This window comes from Lepus europaeus, chromosome 13 (genome assembly GCF_033115175.1).
Source record: "Lepus europaeus isolate LE1 chromosome 13, mLepTim1.pri, whole genome shotgun sequence".
Taxonomy (NCBI): domain Eukaryota; kingdom Metazoa; phylum Chordata; class Mammalia; order Lagomorpha; family Leporidae; genus Lepus; species Lepus europaeus.
In genome coordinates, this window is record NC_084839.1 from 70,390,320 (window position 1) to 70,412,305 (window position 21,986).

The 21,986-nt window shown below is 43.3% G+C and overlaps 1 protein-coding gene across 7 annotated transcripts in view; it reads left to right on the plus strand.

Annotated features, from left to right (window-relative positions):
* Positions 1–21,986, plus strand: part of POLE4 (DNA polymerase epsilon 4, accessory subunit) — a 200,661-nt gene that overhangs the window by 24,804 nt on the left and 153,871 nt on the right. For all 7 annotated transcript variants that reach the window (XM_062209725.1, XM_062209733.1, XM_062209730.1 and 4 more), the window contains exon 4: positions 20,872–20,939. In XM_062209725.1, coding sequence (XP_062065709.1) covers positions 20,872–20,939 — 68 coding nt within the window. The remainder of the gene's footprint in view (positions 1–20,871; positions 20,940–21,986) is intronic.

Sequence of the window (21,986 nt, forward strand, 5' to 3'; positions counted from 1 at the left end):
TGGGAGAGTCATGTTGTCTTCCTTGTCCTTTTTTCTTGTGTTTCTGCATTTATTTTTAGGCATTTGTGGAAACGCTTATTGGTTTTCTCCCCTGTTGGGTTTTATCTTTGAACTATGACTGTGTGGCTTAGTGGAGTGTCTGCTCCAGTGACTACACAGTGTGTTGGACGTGACCAGGGAGTTGTGATCAGTGATTAAGGTTGGTCGAGAATCCAGGTGACACCCAAGTTGGATGTGGTGGATCTCCTCCATTGTCAGTAGGGGGAGTGGCTAAGATCATGCCTGTTGACTTAATCACAACATCATGTCCTCTCTTCCATGATAATCATTGCATGTGATTAGCCCGCAGTGGTACAGCTCTCACCCACGCTGGGACATGAACCACACAAAGGATCTGTGTAGTCCTCAGTGTGAGCACGGAACCCTCTGCAGTGACCACCCCAGGCTGTCAGAGAGCTTTGAGCCTCTGATGCCATACACAGTGATTGCTTGGAGACCCAGCTATACCCCACACCCTATGCAGTCACAGGGTTCCGATGGCCACAGTGTGCAAGGCTTCCAAAGTCACAGGGTGCAGAGGATCTCTCTGCCTCACGAGCTTGCCCCATCCGTGGAGAGAGCAGTCATTTCCACAGCCAGCCTCTTGTGGGTACTCCACCTTGGCAGCCCTGGAGCCTGTGATAGGTTGAAATGGTGGGGGCACCTTACAATCCTAAGTGGCTGCCCAACCCCTGTTAACCCTCCCAACCACACTCAAAGGCAGTGGGAACTTCGGATTTTTCTCTCTGCTAAAATCCCCTTGTTGCCTGCACGAGAGCTGCTGTAGCCTCTACCTGTGTCAAGATGGTGCCTCCTCCCCTCCAGTAGCTGAGCGCCCTTGTATGTGTGGGGGAATTGGGAGAAAGAAATGTGCTTTACCTTCCCTGGATTAGGGGGTACCTTGTTTCCTGCTGGGGCTGTAGGCTGGACTCAAAGACAGTTTGGTCCACAAGGCCTTCTCAGGCAGTATCACCAGTGGCGCAGCTGCCACAGTCTGCCTTCAGCTCGCTCTTGGAACTTGGTGTTAGGATGGTCTTTTCAAAGGGAACCTGTATGTGAAAGTTGGTCCTGACAGATGGGAACTAAATGCTGTGGATAAATGGATGGATAAGACTGGGAAAATACTGCCCAGGATTCTCAAGGATAAAAGTGAATCTTGCCGTTGTGACATTGGTTAGGATGGCTCACTTCCTAGCTGAAAAACCTGGAGGAGAAAATGCTGACCATTGGTCACTTCTAAGGGCAAGGTGGATTGGCCCTGTCTGCTGTGCTCCTGTGACTAACTGGAGTCTAAACTGCCTAATCAGGTTTTAGGAGGTGTTGGGATGTGATGTTGCCCTCCCACCCCTGTGGTCTAGTCACTGGGTATTTCCTGAGGGAGCCCTGGTCTCTGAAGCTTGGCAGTGTGCCAGGATACATTTCCTGTCCACTCTTCAGAGGCAGGCAGATGCCCTTAGTCTGACTTCCGTATCCCCATCTCTCCCCTCATGGGGTTCACCACATTCTGGAATGACAGCTTGTTTCCAGCCTGTTTTCTGTTAGCCTGCCAGTTCCAGGGGTGCAGTGTGGGGCTGTGGGCTTCACTGTTGGGTATTTGGTTCCCTGACTCAGGTTCTTGTAAAAGAGTAAAGGATTGGTTTTAGAAAGTTGTATTAAAATACCCTTTTAGTTTCCAAAAGTTGTATGTGAATCTATGGTTACTGCAGAATCTTTAACACCATGCACAGAAGGTAGATTTGAAAATGAAAGTTCTCTTTGGTCCAGCTTTACAATTAAACTCTGAATCCTCATAGGTAATAATTGTGACCAGTTTGTTGGGTTAACCTTTCAAACATTCTGTGTGCATTTTCAGATGCATGCTGATGTAATTTTTTAAAAATTTTACTTTGTTTAAGGAATACAACTTCATGCATTTAATATATACAGATTTGGGAACATGATGCTTCTTTCTCTCCTACTTCCTTCCCACCCATACTCTCACCTTTCCTCCTCTTCCCTTTTCCTTTCCCATTCTCATTTTTTACAGAGATCAATTTTCAGTTAATTTTTATACTCGTTAGATTAACCCTACACCAAGTAGAGTGCACAGATTAGTAAGAATAACAAAAACCAACCAACCAACCAACAAGAAAAACATTGTTCCCTGACAGTCAAGGCAAGGGCTGTTCGTTATCATCATACCTCAAGGTGTCAATTTCCCTCCTGTATATTACATTTTTTAAAAAAGATTTGTTTATTTATTTGAAAGTCAGAGTTAAGCAGAGAGAGAAAATGAGGCAGAGAAAGAGAAAGAGAGAGGTTTCCCATCTGCTGGTTCACTCCCCAGATGTCTGCAATGACCAGAGCTGTACCGATCCGAAGCCAGGAGGCAGGAGCTTCTTCTGGATCTCTCTCACGGGTGCAGGGGCCCAAGGACTTGGGCCATCTTCTACTCTATCCCAGGCCAAAGCAGAGAACTGGATTGGAAGAGGAGCAGCCGGGACTCGCACCGGTGCCCATAGGTGATGCCGGCACTGCCGGCAGTGGCTTTTACCCTCTATGCCACAGTGCTGGCCCCAGATTACATTTTAAGTGCTCTATTAGTCTTCACAAATCAGAGAGAACATATGGTATTTTTCCTTTTGTGACTGGCTTATTTCACTAAGAATAATGGTTTCCAGTTGCATCCATTTTGTTGAAAATGACAGGATTTCATTTTTCTTTGTCAATGTGTAGTATTCCATAGTATAAATATACCATAATTTCTTTATTCAATCTTTGGTTGATGGACATGGGGGTTGCTTCCATATCTTAGCTATTATAAATTGAGCTGAAATGAACATAGGGGTACAGATAACTCTTTCATATGCTGGTTTCATTTCTTTTGGATAAATTCCCAGGAGTGGGATGGCTGGGTCGTATGATAGGTCTATATTCAGCTTTCTGAGATATTTCCATATTGTCTTCCACAGTGGCTGTGCCAGTTTACATTCCCACCAACAGTAGATTAAGGTACCCTTCTCCCCACATCCTCGCCAGCATATGTTGTTTGTTGATTTATGATTCTTGGTTTGGATTCTTGGTTTGAGAGGCAGAGTTATAGACAGAGATGTCTTCCATCTGCTGGTTCACTCCCCAAATGACCACAAAGGCTGGAGCTGGGCCGATCTGAAGCTGGGAGCCAGGAGTTTCTTCTGGGTCTCCCACATAGGTGCAGAGGCCCAAACGCTTGGACCATCTTCCACTGCTTTCCAGACCACATGCAGAGAGCTGGGTCGGAAGAGGAGCAGCTGGAACTAGATCTGGTGCCTGTATGGGATACTGGTGCTGCAAGCAGAGGCTTAACCTATTAAGCCACAGTGCCAACCCCAGCTGATGTAATTTTCAGGGAAATAAGCTAGCTATCGATTAGAGTATCTGTGATTGCCACACCTTTCATATGAAACGAGTGTGAGAATGTGTGCAGTTAACATTCTAAGCTATAAGCAACAGAAACAAGTTGTGGTTGATTTTAAACAGTAAAGGAACTTACAGTGCTGTAGCTCATGGAATGAGCAGTGAGTCTGAAGAAGCAGGGTTGGAAAGTGGGCAGCAGGAACAAGAAGCTGGGTCTCCCCCAGTTCAGCCACCCACCCCCACAGAGCAGGTGCCATGGGGACCGTGTGGCTCCTTTTTTTTTTTTGATAAGATTTCTTTCTTTTTTTTTGTCAGGCAGAGTTAGTGAGAGAGAGAGAGAGAGAGAGAGAGAGAGAGACAGAGACAGAGACAGAGAGAAAGGTCTTCCTTTTTGCCGTTGGTTCACCCCCAAATGGCTGCTACGGCCAGCGCACTGTGCTGATCTGAAGCCAGGAGCCAGGTGCTTCCTCCTGGTCTCCCATGCGGGTGCAGGGCCCAAGGACTTGGGCCATCCTCCACTGCCTTCCCAGGCCACAGCAGAGAGCTGGACTGGAAGAGGGGCAACCGGGACAGAATCCGGCACCCCAACTGGGACTAGAACCTGGACTACCGGTGCTGCAGGTGGAGGATTAACCTAGTGAGCCATGGTGCTGGCCAGATTTCTTTCTTTCTTTTTTTTTTTTTAACTTTTATTTAATGAATATAAATTTCCAGTGTACAGCTTATGGATTACAATGGCTTCCCCCTCCCATAACTTCCCTCCCACCCGCAACCCTCCCCTCTCCTGCTCCCTCTCCCCTTCCATTCACATCAAGATTCATTTTCAATTCTTTTTATATACAGAAGATCAATTTAGTATAAAGATTGCAACAGTTTGCACCCACATAGAAACACAAAGTGAAACATACTGTTTGAGTACTAGTTATAGCATTAAATCAAAATGTACAGCACATTAAGGACAGAGATCCCACATGAGGAGCAAGTGCACAGTGGCTCCTGTTGTTGACCCAACAAATTGACACTCTAGTTTATGGCGCCAGTAACCACCCTAGGCTCTCGTCATGAGTTGCCAAGGCTATGGAAGCCTTCCAAGTTTGCCGACTCTGATCATATTTAAACAAGGTCATAAAAGACAGAGTGAGGATAGTAACCAATGATCCTAAGAGTGGCATTTACCAGGTTTGAACAATTATACAGCATTAAGTGGGGAAGAGGACCATCAGTACACACAGGTTGGGAGTAGAGCCATTGGTGGTAGAGTAGAGGTTATGATTACAAAGGAATGAGGCCCAAGTACACTAGACAGGGTCTAGAACAAAGGACAGAGTCATTATTAGAGGAGCTAAGAAAGGTGCTGTCTAAGCAGCAATTAAGTTTTCTTATTGAGAGGCAAATAGAACCTGACAGAAGGGGCTTGATAATAATCTGGTGGGCTTTAGGCCTTGTAAGTTAAGAGGCCCAGACCTATCTATCTCTTCACATGGGGTATATCCTAAGGGAGGTGTGAACCTCCTAGGGGAAGGCACTCTGTTGACTTTCATTACTTGGCTGGCCTGAGAGGAGAGCTGGCCAGGTAAAGGCAGGGGGCATCTCTAACAAGAAATTTACAGTTCTGCCTGCAATGTTGCTGACCCTGCTTGGCCGTCCCCTCAGCTGCAGTGGTCACTTTGGAAGTTGGGCTGAGTGAAGGGCTTTTCAGCTTAGAGCCAATAAGATCTGTGGCTCTGACCTGGGCATCGTTTGATTCCAGGGCAGGTCCATTTCCAGTGATCCAACTCTTGGCAGAGCTGCCAGGGCTCTTCACAAGCTGACTTCTGCTGAAGCCCAGACTTACCACATTGAAAGCCACTGCAGTGGACTGGCCTGTTGGGTCTCCTTGAGGGCAGATCACTGTACAGATCAGCTATTAATAGGCCTGCCACCCATTGCTTCTGATGCCTAACTTTCTTTTCCTCCTGGTTTGTGTTAAAGCAGACGAGAGGATGCAAGTCAAGGGAGTGCCCAAGTCCCCATCTCTAATCTTCGGTGGCCTGAACTACAAGTCTATAGTCACAGGCATGTTCTGTAGTAGTTTTTCTAAGGTAGACAATGCCCATGAGGAAAATTATATTCTCACTTTAAAACTTTCTTTCCCTTTGGTCTGAAAGGGAGGTTTTTTCTACTTACTGTATACTTCGCTGATGGCGAAGTGAATCTAGCTATGAGATTATTATTTAAGTTCTTATTTTGGCTATGCTATTACAGAAAAATGTTAGCCATCTCTTTTATAAGGTCTAAAGATTAAATTGTGCGTCCTACAGATTCCTTCATAATAGAATTAGTTTCCTACCTTGAAGAGAATAGAGAAATGAAAGAACAAGTGGGCTTAGAATAGAGAAATGAGGGAGCAAGTCCTGGATCGCTTGCTGACAATAAAAATATTACATGAATACTTAGCAAACACTTTCAACCATTAGATAACAACGTAAGAAAACATTTCCCAGGAGGTCCAATGCCTTCTGTAAATTTTAAGAATCATGTATTTGAAAACACCTCCTAAATATCTAACATGGTGTAGTTTGTTTAACCAGTAAACTTAAGCACAACCATGTAAAATGTTTTTAGTTTCTTTCTACCAACAAGTTTAAAACATATGATACACAGATTCAGGTCCCACAAATTAAAATGTATCTTTGATTGATTTTAGCAGCTTAAATTTATGGACAATCTTATCTATAAGCCATTTAAAATAAAATTCTTAATAAAATTTCCCCATGTGGACATACAATATGTACACACATATAACATAGCATAATAGACCAATATAGCAATTTTAATAATAGCTTTTAAAATCTTTAACTCTTTTAGTAGATTGCCAATTGATTTGAATTGCTTTTTGTTTTTAGTAACCTCAGTTAACCCTACTCTCTCTCAGTTGGTACTGTTAATACATTATTGGCTTCATCTGTTTACAGAGCCATCCCAAAGTACTGAATACAGTAGAAGTGGCTGGAAAAAGTCCATAGGAACCTATAGGAGGACAGCTAAACACAGAACCAACAACGCTTTAGTTTTATGAGCAGCAAATCATATATAACTGTGGATGACAAAAGACTTTAAGTCTCCATGTTTAAAATTATAAACTCATCAACCAACAAGAGGCACTTGCTTACTTCACAGTATTTTTGAAAGCACCTGTAGGATTTTACAAGTATTTAACCCTTTAGGCCTCTGGGGCTTTCTCATTAAGATAACTATCATGTCTAGTAACACAAGATCATTAGACTTTTTAATTCTCAAACATTTGTATTAATAGCATTTTCCATTATAGAAACTTAAAGTTTGGTACCACATCACATCTTGACAGTACTTCTAATATAATCCAAATAGCCTGATTAGTTGGTGTCTCTATAAGATGAGAGACATAGGTCCTTCGATTTTTTTCAGTTGGGCCCAAACTGGAAAAACCAAAGTCCAGGATTTACTGGAAATTTTAGAGTCCAGATTGTTTGAAACTTTGATTTTTTGAATGCCTGTCAAGAATGCCAAGAAGGCTCTAAATCCAAAATATCTGGTTGAAATAAGATTCCTTAAAATCATGACATAACATAGACCAAATTTGATCATTGTTACAAGGTGATTATTCAAGTCTTTGAAAATAAGCACATAGTTAAATAACCCATAGCTCTTAATAAAAATTCAGCTGTTTTTGAACAATTAGAATTTAACAGACATCAAGAGAACATAATAGATTACTTTAACACATTGCTCTAACAGTACATCAGAGTTTAATTCTATGTCAAAGAGAAATTGAGCTTCCTGTGATCTTTTGCTGTGAGGTTTCCTTCCTTTACCTTCTTTCATATTGGTGACCATGTTTCTGTGTTTCTGTGTGTAACACATCTTTAAGCATCTTTTGCAGGGCAGGATGAGTGGCAACAAATTCTTTCAGTTTCTGTTTGCTATGAAAAGTCTTAATTTCACCTTCATTCACAAATGAGAGCTTTGCAGGATATAATATTCTGGGCTGGCAGTTTTTCTCTCTTAGTACCTGGGCTATGTCTCGCCATTCCCTTCTAGCTTGTAGGGTTTCTGATGAGAAGTCTGCTGTGAGTCTAATTGGAGATGTTCTGAGAGTAATCTGACGATTCTCTCTTGCACCTTTTAGAATCTTTTCTTTATGTTTCACTGTGGTGAGTTTGATTACAATGTGTCATGGTGAGGATCTCTTTTGGTCATGTTTACTAGGGGTTCTATAAGCTTCCTGTACTAAGATGCCTCTGTCCTTCTCCAAACCTGGGAAATTTTCTGCTAGTATCTCACTGAAAATGCCTTCTAATCCTTTCTCCCTCTCCATGCCTTCAGGAACTCCTAGAACCCGAATGTTGGGTTTTTTAATAGTATCCTGTAGATTCCCTACAATATTTTTTAGATTTCTAATTTCTTCTTCTTTTCTTTGGTTTGCCTGTTTCCTTTCCTGTTCTCTGTCTTCTAAGTCTGATATTCTCTCTTCTGCTTCACCCATTCTGTTTTTAGGGCTCTCTAATGTGTTTGTCATTTGATCTATTGAATTCTTCATTTCATTATGATTTCTCGTCACTATCACAGTTTCTTGTTCCAGTAGTTGTTTCATTTCATTTTGATTCCTCCTTAATATTTCATTTTCACGAGAGAGATGTTCTATCTTGTCCATTAAGGATTTCTGTAGTTCAAGAATTTGTTTTTGAGAACTTCTTAATGTTCTTATCAATTTTTTGAGATCTGCTTCTTGCATTTCTTCTATCTCATCATCTTCATAATCTTGAATTGGGGTGTCTTTTTCATTTGGGGGCGTCATAGTGTTTTCCTTGTTCTTGTTACCTCGGTTTTTGCGTTTGTTGTATGGCATGTTCGAGATATTTGGTTTCTTCCCTGTGGTGTTTTTTCTTGTTACACTATGGCTCTATATTAAGTGGACTGTCTGCTTTTGGTGGAGCCTTAGAGGCTTGAGATGAGTGTGGCCTGAGAGCTGTGTTTGGTTCCTCAGGGTTGAGGGTGTGTCAAAGATGACACTCCCAGGTTAGGCATGGTATCTCTCTCTCTCTCTCTCTCTCTCTCTCTCTTTTTTTTTTTTTTTGATTCAAAAGGGAAGTAATTCCGCACAGCTGAACGTAGTTGGAGGTAGTTAGCAGGTGAATGATAAACCCACAGGAGCCAGAGATCGGAAGCTCTTTCCCAAGGACCACACAGGGAATCTCTGCTGCCCTCAGTGTGGGCTCCAATTCTCCTGCAGTCTCCCACTGGGTTGCCAAGTTAGATCCTAATCTCCTGTTATTTCACCCCTCCCCCCAGAGTCAGGTTTTTCTGCTAGGCTCAGGGCCAGTGCAGACCTGAGGTCGCCCTGCTTATGACGTATGTCCAAAATGGCGCCTGCTCTTTGTCTTGCTAGCCTTTGAGGGGTGAACAGAGAGAGAGAAACTCGTGTCCGAATCGGTCACTTTTTTTTTTTTCCTCTCTCTCTTCTAGTTAGCCTGGTGAACTTTTCCCCAGGGAGTTTCAAGCCTCGTTCCCTGTAGTCTCCTCTTTCCGCTTGCCTGCTGGTGTCTCGGGCTATTGAGGGTCGGCTCACCTTGCGTTCCAGCGCTGGTGTGTTGAGTCTGCCGCTGGTGTCCCGAACTGTGGGCTCCCACGCTCTCCACGCAGGTCCACTGTGAATCACTAGTTCCAGAAGAGTTTCCGCTGCTGTTTCTTCCCCTACTCTTCCTGGACCCTGCAGTATCTCCACTTTTATTAACCTGTGTCTTGCCGAACTATCAGTGTGCTCCCTTCCTATTCTGCCATCTTGCCTGGGACCGGATTAATTTAGATCTTTAAAACACTTCCGTACCACACAACACTCTTCTCAGATTTATTTATTTCTAAAGTCAGAGTTATAGAGAGAGGGAGAGACATACAGAGAGAGAGAGAGATCTTCCATTCACTGGTTTACTCCCCATATGGCTGCAACTGCCAGTACTGGACCAGGCTGAAACCAGGAGCCTGGAGATTCCTTTGAGTCTCCCACATGGGCGTCAGGGGCCCAAACACTTAAGACCGTCCTCTGATGGTTTTCTCAGGCCATTAGCAGCGAGCTCAATCAGAAGTGGAACAGCTGTGACACAAACTGATGCCCCCACAGGATGCTGGCAGCACAGTTGGCTGCTTTATCTGCCTTGTCACAATGCCAGCCCAAACCCTGTTGGCTCCTTAGTGGGCACCCCACTGCCTCCATCAAAGCAGACCAGTGAAAGCTTCTGCCTCTGCCATCAGCATCATGATGGAGTCCACTTGCATTCCCTACTGGTCTTTTCATCGTTAGTTCTTGATTCAAGTGGGAGGATTGGCCTGGGCTAGGCGGGAGATTGCAGCCAGATGCAAAGGGAGTGGATTCCCAGGTGCCTGGAGACAGGTGGCCTCTTCCTTCTACTAAGTCTCCTTCCTCCTTTGGTTTTCTTCTTTTGATATTTTTGTTTGCTTTTTATGTTTAAGTTTTGGATCCATCTAGAATTTGTTTTTCTGGTCTGTAGAGTAAGATAATGCTGGTTTCCCTTCTTTTATGGACACTCAGTTTTCCATGTACCATTTAAAAAAATAACCCAGTGCTACCCCACCCTCAGTGCACAGAATGTTGACATACCACCTCTGTAATGTATTGACTCCCATGTGTCGGGATGCATGTATTTATGGATTCTCTATCTCCCCTCCTCTGTTGATCTGTCTGTTCATGTTCCAGTCCCAAACTATTTGTCAAAATAATCTATGTTTTATGACACTTTACATTTTGAAATAACTTCAAACTTGAGTGCAGGACTAGTGCAAAGAATTCCCATCACTCATATTCACATTAGTTTAATTTGTCACTCTCTTTATTACATAAATAGCCTGGAAAATTGTTACTCAAAACCATTTAAGAGTGAGTTGCAGGCATGATGCCTCTTTACTATAACTTCAGTAACATATTTTCTAAGAACAGGAACATTTATTTATAGAATCACAGTACCATGATCAATATCAGGAAATTAAACTTCATTACAATGCTATTCAGTCCTATGGGACTTATTCAAGTTTTGTCAATTGTTTCAATAATGTCCTTTATAGTAATTTTCCTAATTTTTTTCTCTGGTGTTGATGTAATCCAAGGTCACTCTTTTTATTCAGTTTTCATGTCCTTTTTGGTCTTTTTGCTTTTTTAAATGTTTGCTTATTTGAAAAGCAGAAAGAAAAAGCAAAAACGAAAAAGAAAGTAGTAGCAGAGAAAGGAGAGAAGAGATCTTCTACCTGCTGGTTTATTCCTCAAATGGACTCAGTGACCAGGACTGGGCCAATCTAAAACTAGGAGCCAGGAGCCTGGAACTCCCTCCAGATCTGCATATGGTGTCAGGGGCCCAAGCACTTGGAGCATCTTTTCCTGCCCTCCCAGGAGCATTTGTGGGGAGCTGGATCAGAAGTGGAGCAGCGGGAGATCAAACCAGCACTAGCATATGGGATACTGGTATTATAGGCCGTGGCTTAACTACTGTGCCCCTTTCTTTTTCTTCTTTAACTTCGGTCAAGTCTTTAGATTTTCTTTGTTATCCATGATTTTTGTATTTTTAAAAAATACAAGTCTTTTTTTTTAAGAATACACCTTGAGTATATACAAAATTTTAAAAAATCACACATGGTTTTATTTGTATCAGTCAGGGTCCAGGCAGAAAGCAGAAGTACTCAGATTATAGGAGACTTTAGTAAAGGGATGCTTTTTAGTGATGTGGATGTAATTAAGGGATTCACTAGGGATGATGAGGCGCCTGAGGGAGAGCAACAGCAGGGGTTGGTCTCCTTCCTGGGCCTCAAGGGGCAAGGGGAGAGGATGTTGGAGCCAGCTCTGAACTGGAGCTTGGAGGAGGCACCACCTGGAGCGGCCAGGATATTGGGTTGCAGTATTCTCTCTCCTGCCTTCCACCCATTAATCTCTTTTTTTCTTTCTTTTTTTTTTTTTAAACTTTTTTAAATTTAGAAAGCTTTTATTTAATGAATACAAATTTCATAATACAGCTTTAGGAATATAGCGGTTCTTCCCCCATACCCACCCTTCCACATCTACTCCCATCCCACATCATATTCCCTCTCCCATCCTATTCTTCATTAAGATTTATTTTTAATTATCTTTATATACAGAAGACCAACTCTATACTAAATAAAGATATCAACAGTTTGCACCTACACAGACACACAAAATATAAGGTACTGTTTGAAGACAAGTTTTACCATTAATTCTCATAGTACAACACATTAGGGACAGAGGTCCTACATGGGAAGTAAGTGCTTGGTGACTCCTGTTGTTTATTTAACAATTGACACTCTTATTTATGATGTCAGTAATCACCCAATGCTCTTGTCATGAGCTGCTGAGGCTATGGAAGCCTTTGCATCCACAAACTCTGTCAATATTTAGACAGGGCCATAAGCAAAGTGGAAGTTGTCTCCTCCCTTCAGAGCAAAGTACATCCTTCTTTAATGGCCCTTCTTTCCACTGGGATCTCATTCACAGAAATCCTTCATGTAGATCATTTTATGCCACAGTATTTTGGCTTTCCATGCCTGAAATGTTCTCATAGGCTTTTCAACCAGATCAGAATGCCTTCAGGGCTGATTCTGAGGTCAGAGTGTCATTTAGGGTATTTGTAACCCATTAATCTCTACAGTGCCTCCCACTGACTGAGTTCAAGCAGGACCTTGGGGCACAGGAACAGCAAGGGCAGCCTCCTGGGGCTCAGGGCAGGGCAGAGAAGAGTAAAGAGCGAATGGTGGAGGTGTGACAGGGAGGCAGCCAGAACCCCTAGCATTGGGAGCTATTAGGTATGCTGGTGGGTGGTGAGAAATAGCCCTGCAACTCCCAATCCTGCTTTTCAGAGGGGACTGCCTTCAGCTATTCTAACCTTTTTCTTCAATATGTGCTTCTGTATTTCCAAGCAATATACTTATGCTGATAGTTTTCCATTCATCAATTGACTTCCTCCTCACTTCCCCATGTTCCCTTCCTCCATACCCATCACAGTTATTTATATATATATATATATATATTGTGGTTCTTAATAGTCAGTGTTTGCAATATTAGGACTATGCAAAGATTGTTCACCATAAGCCAAGGATGTGAACTCCTTCCTTCTGAAGATGGAAGCTCCGATCTTGTTAAGGTCCTTAATTTTTTTCTGGAGTAACAAACACATTGTTTTTTTTATTCATCTAGATTTTCATGAACTTCTAGCTAAGCTTATCTAAACAGTCTCGTATTTATATTCCATGTCTGCCGGTAATATTTCTCATATCAAACATTATTGTTCCTTTTATTTTACTTTGCTCAGTCCATTTTAAATTGGACCATTTAAATGGACCTCAGCCTGCTAAATCTGAACTGATCGATCCTACACCTGCTATTATCTGAAGGTGTCCCTTTGCTGTTGTGTTAGCAGAAATCTAAAGATGTTACCTAAGATTCCCATCCACTTGTGTGATTCAGTTAGACACTAATCTACACACTGCTGTGGGGGTCTTTGTGGATGTTGTTAAGGTTACTGATTGGCTGATTTTAAAATAGATTATTCTATATGGTTCAATGTAATCACGAGTCTTGAAAGCTGAAAAGGAAGAGAGAAAAATCAGAGACTTGTGGCAGGAGGAGAGGCGAGAGACATTAGAAACCTCAGAAAGACTGGACTGCTGCTGCTGGCTTTGATGTGGGAGGAAGGACCTGTAGCCAAGGCCTGGGGTAGCTCCGGAAGCTGACTGACTCCAGGGAAACCAAGACCACTCTGCTACAACTATGCAACTGAGTTCTGCCAACAGGGTGCCCAAGCTTGGGAGCAGATTCTTCCCTGCAGCCTTCAGAAGGGACTGAGTCCTGCTGATTTGGCCTTGTGAGACTAAGCACAGACCCAGCTAAACCACACTGTGCTCTGATGACTGGCCTGCAGAAATTGTGAGATAATGAACTTAATTTGTTTCCAGTCACTACCTGTATTGTGATTTGTTATATCAGGGAGAGAAACTAGCACAGCTGCTGTCATTGGCATCACTCTCTCCCGCAGTGTAGTCCTTGTTTTGTACAATTCCTCTGTTCTTCCTGGCTTATACTCTGGGTACAGCTGTTCTCAAATATTTGAGTCTCGGGGGCTGGCGCTGTGGTGTGGTAGGCTAAGCCTCTGCCTACAGTGCTGGCATCCTATGTGGGAACCAGTTTTGAGTCCTGGCTCTTCCTCTTCTGATCCAGCTCTCTGCAATTGCTTGGAAATCAGTAGAAGATGGCCTAAGTTCTTAGGCCCTTGGACACGTGTGGGAGACCCGGAAGAAGTTCCTGGCTTGTGGCTTTGGGTCATTGTGGCCATTTGGGGAGTGAACTAGCAGATGGAAGATCTTTCTGTCTCTCTCTGTAACTCTGCCTTTCAAATAAATAAGTAAAATCTTAAAAAAAACCTTGGAATTGCAGGATCCTTTTATGTTCTTTAAAATTGTTGAGGACTGACCCTAGAGAACTTTTGTGTATGTAGTTATTTCTATCAGTATTATATCTATCAGTATTTACCAGGCTAGAAGTTAATGTTGAGAGATCTTTACAATAATCATGAATTCATTTCAAAATAACAATATTAAAATATATCACAATATTAAAACATATGTTAATATCATATTTACATAAATAACATTCTTTATGGAAAAATAACAGTAGTTTTTAAAACAAGAAAGTTATTGAGAAGAGCAGCATTATTTTCCAACTTTGCAATTCTCTTCCATGTCTGGCCTGTTGTGGTCTGTCATTTTAGTGGAATTGAATGAAGGAGATCTTGTCTTACAGAGACACTTGGAAAAGCGAAGACTTCACTGATCTCTGCAATGATAGCAGGAGACCCCAGAGGCCTCTCAACCACACTTTGAAAACTGCCACTCTAGGGGCCTGCACTGTGGCGTAGTAGATTGATTCTCTGCCTGCGGTGCTGCCAGTTCTAGTCCTGGCTGCTCTTCTTCTGATCCACCTCTCTGCTATGACCTGGGAAAGAAGTAGAAGATGGCCCAAGCACTTGGGCCCCTGCATGCATGCAGGAGAGCTGTAAAGAAGCTCCTGGTTCCTGGCTGGGGATCAGCTCAGCTCTGGCTGTTGCAGCCATTTGGGGAGTAAACCGGCAGATAGAAGACCTTTCTGTCTCTCTCTCTCACTGTCTGTAACTCTGTCTCTCAAATAAATACATGAAATATTTTTTTTAAAGATTTATTTATTTATTTGAAAGAGCTACGCAGAGAGAGAAGGAGAGGGAGAGGGAGAGAGAGAGGTGTTTCATCTGCTAGTTCACTCCCCAGTTGGCCGCAATGGCCAGAGCTGCACTGATCCAAACCCAGGAGCCAAGAGCCTCCTCCAGGTCTCCCATGTAGGTGCAGGGACCCAAGGACTTGGGCCATCTTCCACTGCTTTCCCAGGCCATAGCAGAGAGCTGGAACAGAAGTGGAGCAGCCGGGACTCAAACCGGTGTCCATATTGGATGCTGGCACTGCAGGCAGTGGCTTTACCAGCTATACCACGGGGCTGGCCCCTAAAAATTTAAAAAAAAAGAAAAAAAAAAGAAAAAAAAAGGAAAACTGCTACTCTAATGTTTTGCCACTCTGAGTGTGGTCCAGGGCTGGCAGCATCAGTATTCCCAGGGACCTGTTTTAAGTGCAGCATCTCCAACCTTATGAGTCATGAATTTGTAAGATCCTCAGGTATTGCTGTGCCCATGGAAATTTGAGAAGGACTTCTTCAAACCAGCTTCTAGAAAAGGGCACATCTGAAAAAATCTCTTAACCTCATGTTGACTTGGTTCTTTGGCTGGCTAGAGGCTAGATGCCACGTTGAAAATCATTTTGGTTTTCAATTTCTGCTCATCCAGAGAACCAATCAATAGGATGGGGGACATTGTTTACCTTGGCAGGACTGGGGAGAGGCCCAGGGTTTCTAACCGTCTTGTAAACAGACTTTCAGCAAATCCCCGTTTGCAGCCCCCAGTCTCATTTCTGCTTCTCTTGGAGCGTCATTCTCTGCCTCCTCAGTTTTTCTGAGGGTCTGTGGAGGCTGCTCATTGTTACAGAGTCTGCGCTATGAAAGTGCCCGTTTCATAACTTCTTCCCCTCCGGTTCTCTTTGAATTGTTAGTTTACACTTTTGTTCATTGCTTCCTTGTCCTTTAGTGGTGTTTCAATGGTTTTGTTTGCCCAGAAGTCTCCCAAGTGATATAAATTATCAGCATGCTACAAAATGTTCTGCTTTCTGGTGGAACTAAAAGTTTTCTGTCTTTCATTTCTATTTTTTTCATATAAACTTTGCAATCAGCTTGCCTGATCTGCACATTCCCCATCCACTGGCATTTTTACTGAGATCTTTTAAAATTTCTAGTTTAATTTAGGAAGAATTGACATCTTTAAATTATTGAGTCTTTTGAGAACAGGAGAACAGGGTCTACTATTCCACTTACTCAATTATTCTTTTATATACCTCAGTAGAATTTTAAAGTTTACTTCTATAGATTTTAGCTATGTCTGAATTTTATCTCTTAGGTTTCTATTGTAAATGAGATAATTTCTTTTAATATATTTTGTAACTGTTTGGTAAGTTGCTTGCTATTGTGTCAATGAGATCTTTTCATCTTGATGTATACAAATATCTCTTCTATTATAAAAAGATATTAAATAGATTTTGGTTTAGTTTTAAAGTTTGCTCATTTGTATTTACTTGGAAGACAGAGCAAGACAGAGTGAGACAGATGTCTTCTATCTGTTGGCTTACTCCCGAAGTGCCCACATTAGCTGGCCAGGAGCCAGTAACTCCATCTGGGTTACCCCAATGGGTATCTGGTACTTGAACACTTGATCCATCATCTGCTGCTTCCTAGGTACATCAGGTAGAAGCTGGATCAGAAGTGGAGGAGACTTGGTCCCAGGAACTCTGTCCAATATGGGATGCAGGCATCCAAGCAGTGACTTAACCTCCTGTGCCACAACACTGTCCCAGATTTTGGTTTAGTTTCAAAAGTAATATATGGGGGCCGTGCTGTGGCACAGTGGGTTAAAACCCAGGCCTGAAGTGCCAGCATCCCATATGGGCGCCGGTTTGAGACCTGGCTGCTCTACTTCCTATCCAGCTCTCTGCTATGGCCTGGGAAGGCAGTAGAAGATGGCCCAGGTCCTTGGGCCCCTGCATCCACATGGGAGACCTAGAAGAAGCTCCTGGTTCCTGGCTTTGGGTCGGTGCAGCTCCGGCCATTGTGGCCAACTGGGGAGTGAACCATCGGATGGAAGACCTCTTTCTCTCATCCTCTCCCTCTCCTTCTCTCTCTGTGTAACTCTTTCAAATAAATAAATAAATCTTAAAAGCAAACAAAAGTAATATATGACATTATAAAAATTTGAAAGGATACACAGGGGCCAGGGTTGTGGCCTAGGGGCAAAGCTGCCATTTGTAACGCTGGCAATCCAAATGGGCTCATATTCGAGTCCCTGCTCCTCCATTTCTGATCCAGCTTCTTGCTAATGCACCTGGGAAAGCAGCAGAGGATGGCTTAAGTCCTTGGGCCCCTGCACCCCCATGGGAGACCCAGAAGAAGCTCCTGGCTCCGGATTGGCACAGTTCTAGCTGTTGTGGCCATTTGGGGAGATGGGGAGACCTGTCTCTCTCTCTCTCTCTCTCTCTCTCTCTCTCTCTCTCTCTGCCTCTCCTTCTCTCTCTGTGTAACTCTGACTTTCAAATAAATAAATAAATCTTTAGAGAGAGGTCTTCCCATCTGCTGATTTACTCCCTAGTTGGCTACAACAGCTGGAACTGCGCTGATCCGAAGCCAGGAACCAGGAGCTTCTTCTGGGTCTCCCATGGGGGTGCAGGGGCCCAAGGACTTGGGCCATGGTCGACTGCTTTCCCAGGCCATAGCAGAGAGCTGGATCGGAAGTAGAGCAGCTTGGTTTCAGACCAGCACTCATATGGGATGCCAGCACTGCAAGGTGGTGGCTTTACCTGCTATGGCACAGCGCTGACCCCTAAATAAATCTTAAAAAGAGATATACAATGAAAAATAAATTTTTCTTTCATCCTTGTTATGAGAGTGTTTTAAGAAAGTTAGCCAAAGCTTTAGTAGAAAAACACCCAGAAAAGCTTCATCAGAGTCCTTCTGCACTATGATGGTGTTCCTGTTCAATCTGCTTATCCAACAAGAGCCCTTTTTGAGAATTTCCATGGGAAATCTTTTGGCACCCACTTTACAGTCCTTTCTGACTTGTTTGTTTCTTAATCTTTTTTTTTTTTTTAAAGATTTATTTACTTGAAAGATTTAGAGAGAGGAAGAGATAAGGAGAGAGAAATCTTCCATCTGCAAGTTTACTCCCCAAATGGCTGAAGCCAGGAGCTGGGAGCTTCTTCCTGATCTTCCATGTGGGTGCAGGGGCCCAAGCACTTGGGCCATGCTCTGCTGCTTTCCCATGCCATTATCAGAGAGCTGGATCTGAAGCGGAGCACCTGGAATTTGAACCTGCGCCCTTATGAGATGCTGGTATCGCAGGCGGTGGCTTTACCTGCTATGCCACAGCAGTGGCTCCTTGTTTCTTAATCTTAAAAAAGATCTTTCAAGGACACTCATTTTTTCTTCACTTAGCAATGTGAGAAAGATGGTGTGGATGTGATGAAACTCCCAGGACCCTCAGGTCTTTAGGGATGGACTAAAAGGCAGGTGTCATCACTCACAGATATGCATTGACCTGGATGGAGCTTATGTTGAGAAATCAAGCTTCTATTTTTCTGTTCTGTTTTCCATGATGTTTTTTGAAGATTCCTCCTGAGGAATGGTATCTGTTTCCCTCTAGAGAAGGCAAAAGACTCTTTTAACACTGTCTGCTGCAAGACAGGTGGCTCCCCTGGAACTGAACTGCATTCTCAGTAGCTGTGGTACGAAGTTGTTTGAAGGGGACCAGATATGTATTCTGTCAGGCTGAGGGGAGCAGCCTGGGGCTGTCTTAAGTCCCACCCCAGAGGACTTTTTTGGTTGGGACTACATGATCCCAGCAGAGTGAGTCAGTGGGCCTCAGGGAGAGGCAGTACACCTCTGTCAGGGGAACTATGGCTACCAGTCCCCACTGGAAGAAGCTCCAGGGACAGAAATGAAAAGGAAATCCAAACCTACAACAGCTTGTTTTAAAACAACCACCCAGCAGCTCTGCCTCTGTCACCCGCAGTGAGAATGAGGCTCAGTGACTTTGGCACCAGCCACAGAACAGTCTGCTCTCCTCTCACTCCAGTCCTCTGCCCTTGCTCCATGGTCATGGTAGGGTCAGAAGCCTTATCCAACAAGTGACTGGGGGAAGGGCAGCCACCCTTGTACTACCACACTTCTCCCCAAGAACACTGACCTGCAGGCATTGCTGCCTAGGATAGGCCTGGGCAGAAAAGGAAGGGAGAGGTTTATGTGGGACTAGACTGTGATTGCCATTGCTGGGTGCACTGTCACACTCCTAAAAAGAGTTTTTTCTTATAACTGAATGTGACTGGGAGACTTTTAAATTCTCCAAGCACGGCTGGGATAATTATAAGACCTGTCTACTGTGTCATCCTGGGACAGGGAAAGAACAAATTCACAGAGTGTAAGTGTGACTGGTGGAAAGGAATGAGGTTCTTTTTTCTTGCACTCTATTCCAAGTGGTTCTGCTCTCCCTTCCCCTCCCTCCCACCATTACACGTACATATGAACTTTAGAAAAATTATTTTCCTTTTTTTTTTTTTTTTTGAAAGGCAAAGAGAGAGAGAGAGAGAGATCGATCGATTGATCGATTGATCTCCCATCTAATTCACTGGGTCATTCCCGAAATGTGAATAGCAGTCAGGAAGCCAGGAGCCTAAAACTCAGGCTGAGTCTTAGATGTGAGTGGCAGGGACTTGAGCCATCACCTGCTGCCTCCCTGTGTGTGTGTTAGCATTAGCTGGAATCAGTGGAGGAGCTGGGATTTGAGCCCTGGTACTCCAACATGGGATGTGGGGATTCCAAGTGGTGTCTTAATCATTGTGTCAAATGTCAACCCCCCATATATCAAACAACAAAAAACCTACGCAAGTCGGAGCCTACTATACTCATTGTTCTGAAATAATAAATCTTAGAGTTGTTTCTTTACTAGAGCACAAAAATGAGCATGTATCTATTTTAAAGTGTGTTGTATTCCATTGTAGACAAAAATTTACTTAGAAAATTCTGTATTGATGAACAATTAGTATTTTTTTTCCAACTATTGTTTTCCCATACATGTTCAGGTTTGCACTTGCATATGGGAGTGTATGTGTGGAATAAATTTCTAGAAGTAAGAATGCTAAACTAATAGGTATGTAAAATTTAAATTTACAAGCATCCAAATTGCTCCACTTGATACTCTCATAACCATGAAGACACTGTGCTGTCATATTTTAATCTTTGTCAGTATGCGAGGTTAAAAGGAATAGTACCTTCACAGTTCACAAGTTACAAATGAGATTGAGCCATTTTTTCATGTTTCTAAAACATCTGTATTTCTTTTTCTATAAACTTCCTATTTATGTCTTCCTAGATTTATTTTAAAAAAATATGCTGCTGGCTCTGTTTTTGAGTAGGAAGTCAGCAGATGAGCCCATGAGGGAGGGAGGAACTGTTATCAGCACCAGCGCATGAGAATAAGGCCAGAAAGAATTGTCTTGCTTAGATTTTTGATCTGCTTTCTTTCCTTCCTTCCCTTCTTTGGGTTTCTGTCTCAGTGCCTGCCTAAGGCAAAGATTAGTCTTTTTTCCTCCTGATAGCATGCATTATCAGCAATCTGGGCACACATTTCCTAGAACCATGTAGGTAACTGGTTCTCAGCTAGGAAGGGCAAAGGCACCGTGCTGGTTATCATCTGGGGGCCTCCTGCTCTCCAGTTGCTGGTTGGGTGCAGCCAATGGGGAGCCTCCCAGGAGAGGGGAGGATGGGAGGAGAAGGGAGCCAATAGATTTATTCCTCCCTCTCTTTGGGATCAGTCCAGGCTGCTTTGTCCCTTGACCAAAGATCTTATTTCTTGGCAGACACCTTCTGCACTCTGCCTTTCCATCTTAAGGTCCCCTTAGCCCTGCAGGTCTCAGGGTGACTGGAAGCCATTATGACTTTGGGATGCTGCAGTCCCCTTTTTGAGTTCTCAGTTCCTTGCCCACAGTGCTAGAGTTTGGTATGATTTGTCTCCACCAAAATTCATATGGAGGCTTGGTCCCTATGTAACTGTTGAGAAGTAGAGGGGACATTAAGAGGCATTTTAGGTCCCAGAGATCTGCCCTCATGAAGAAATGAATGCAGTTACCTTGAGAGTGGATTAGTTATCAGGAGAGCGAGTTGTGCTTCTTTAGCTATTCTGGCTTTTGGTCTTGCACGCACATACTCTTTCCTCATGTGCCTACTTGCTCTTATGCTTTTCTGCTATGCAGGGAACAATATGAGCCCCTCACCAGAAGCTGAACAGATGCCAGCACCATGCTCTTGGACTTCCAAAACTGTGAGTCAAAATAATCTTCTTTTCTTCATAAATTGCCCAGCCTCTAGTATTTTGTTATAGAAACCGAAAACAGACCAAGACACATACGTTTGTAAAAATAGCCTCTTTAATAAATTCTTCTCAAGTTATCCCAGATTGTGCGTGCCATCTTAGTACTCTGGACTGGAACAGGCACCTTAGGACCAGTGGGCCCTAAGCAGGAAGAAAAGTGATTTATGCAGAACCATGGCTGGTGTTAGAGCCCTTCAGCCAAGCTCAGGAGGGCTACACAGAGGGCAACAGGGGGCTAGTCAGCCCCACACTGTCTCTCAGAGCAGGGAGCTCAGAGTTGTATTTGGATAATATTGGCACTTTGGACCAGGTGGAAGAAGGTGATGGCATCTGGGCTGTGAGATGGCATCTGGCACTGATGCTCCTATATCCGCTTTGCCCCTAGTGACCAGTGGAGCTGAGAAGGTTGTACAGGATGGAGCTCTGGGCCAGCAGGATTTGCCCAGGGCTTGAGGGAATCAGTGACAGCCAATGCAGAATGCTCCTTTCCTTTGTGGGACTTGGGCAAAGCTGGCTTTGGTGGGGATCGCAGGAGTCAGGCTGGTGAGGTCTTAGGGAGAAATGTGTGCATTTGTGGGAAAGGGGGCATGCGTTGGATTGGATTAAGGGAATACTGTACTTAAGCAGAGAAAATTTGACATAATTTAATTATTTGCACATTAACTATCAGATGCTACTGTTATAAGTTGGAGCTATCTAATGTTGTACCCAATGGCACACATTGTGTTTTGTTGGTTGATTTTATGTTTACATTTTATAATTGTGGGTCTCCTATTTTCTCGTCTGCCTTTGGACTGCTAAACCAAAGAGTTAAGCTTGTTACTACAGGTATAAAATAAGATTGATAAATCCTGAATGAGGGACTGAAGACTAATACCATTAGCAGAATGCATTAACTTGAACACCATTGTGTTGGTTGTAGAAGCTCTTTGTACTTGTATTTTCTGACTTGGTTTTCATATAGTCGGATAGGTGAGTTGCAACATAAACTGGGTC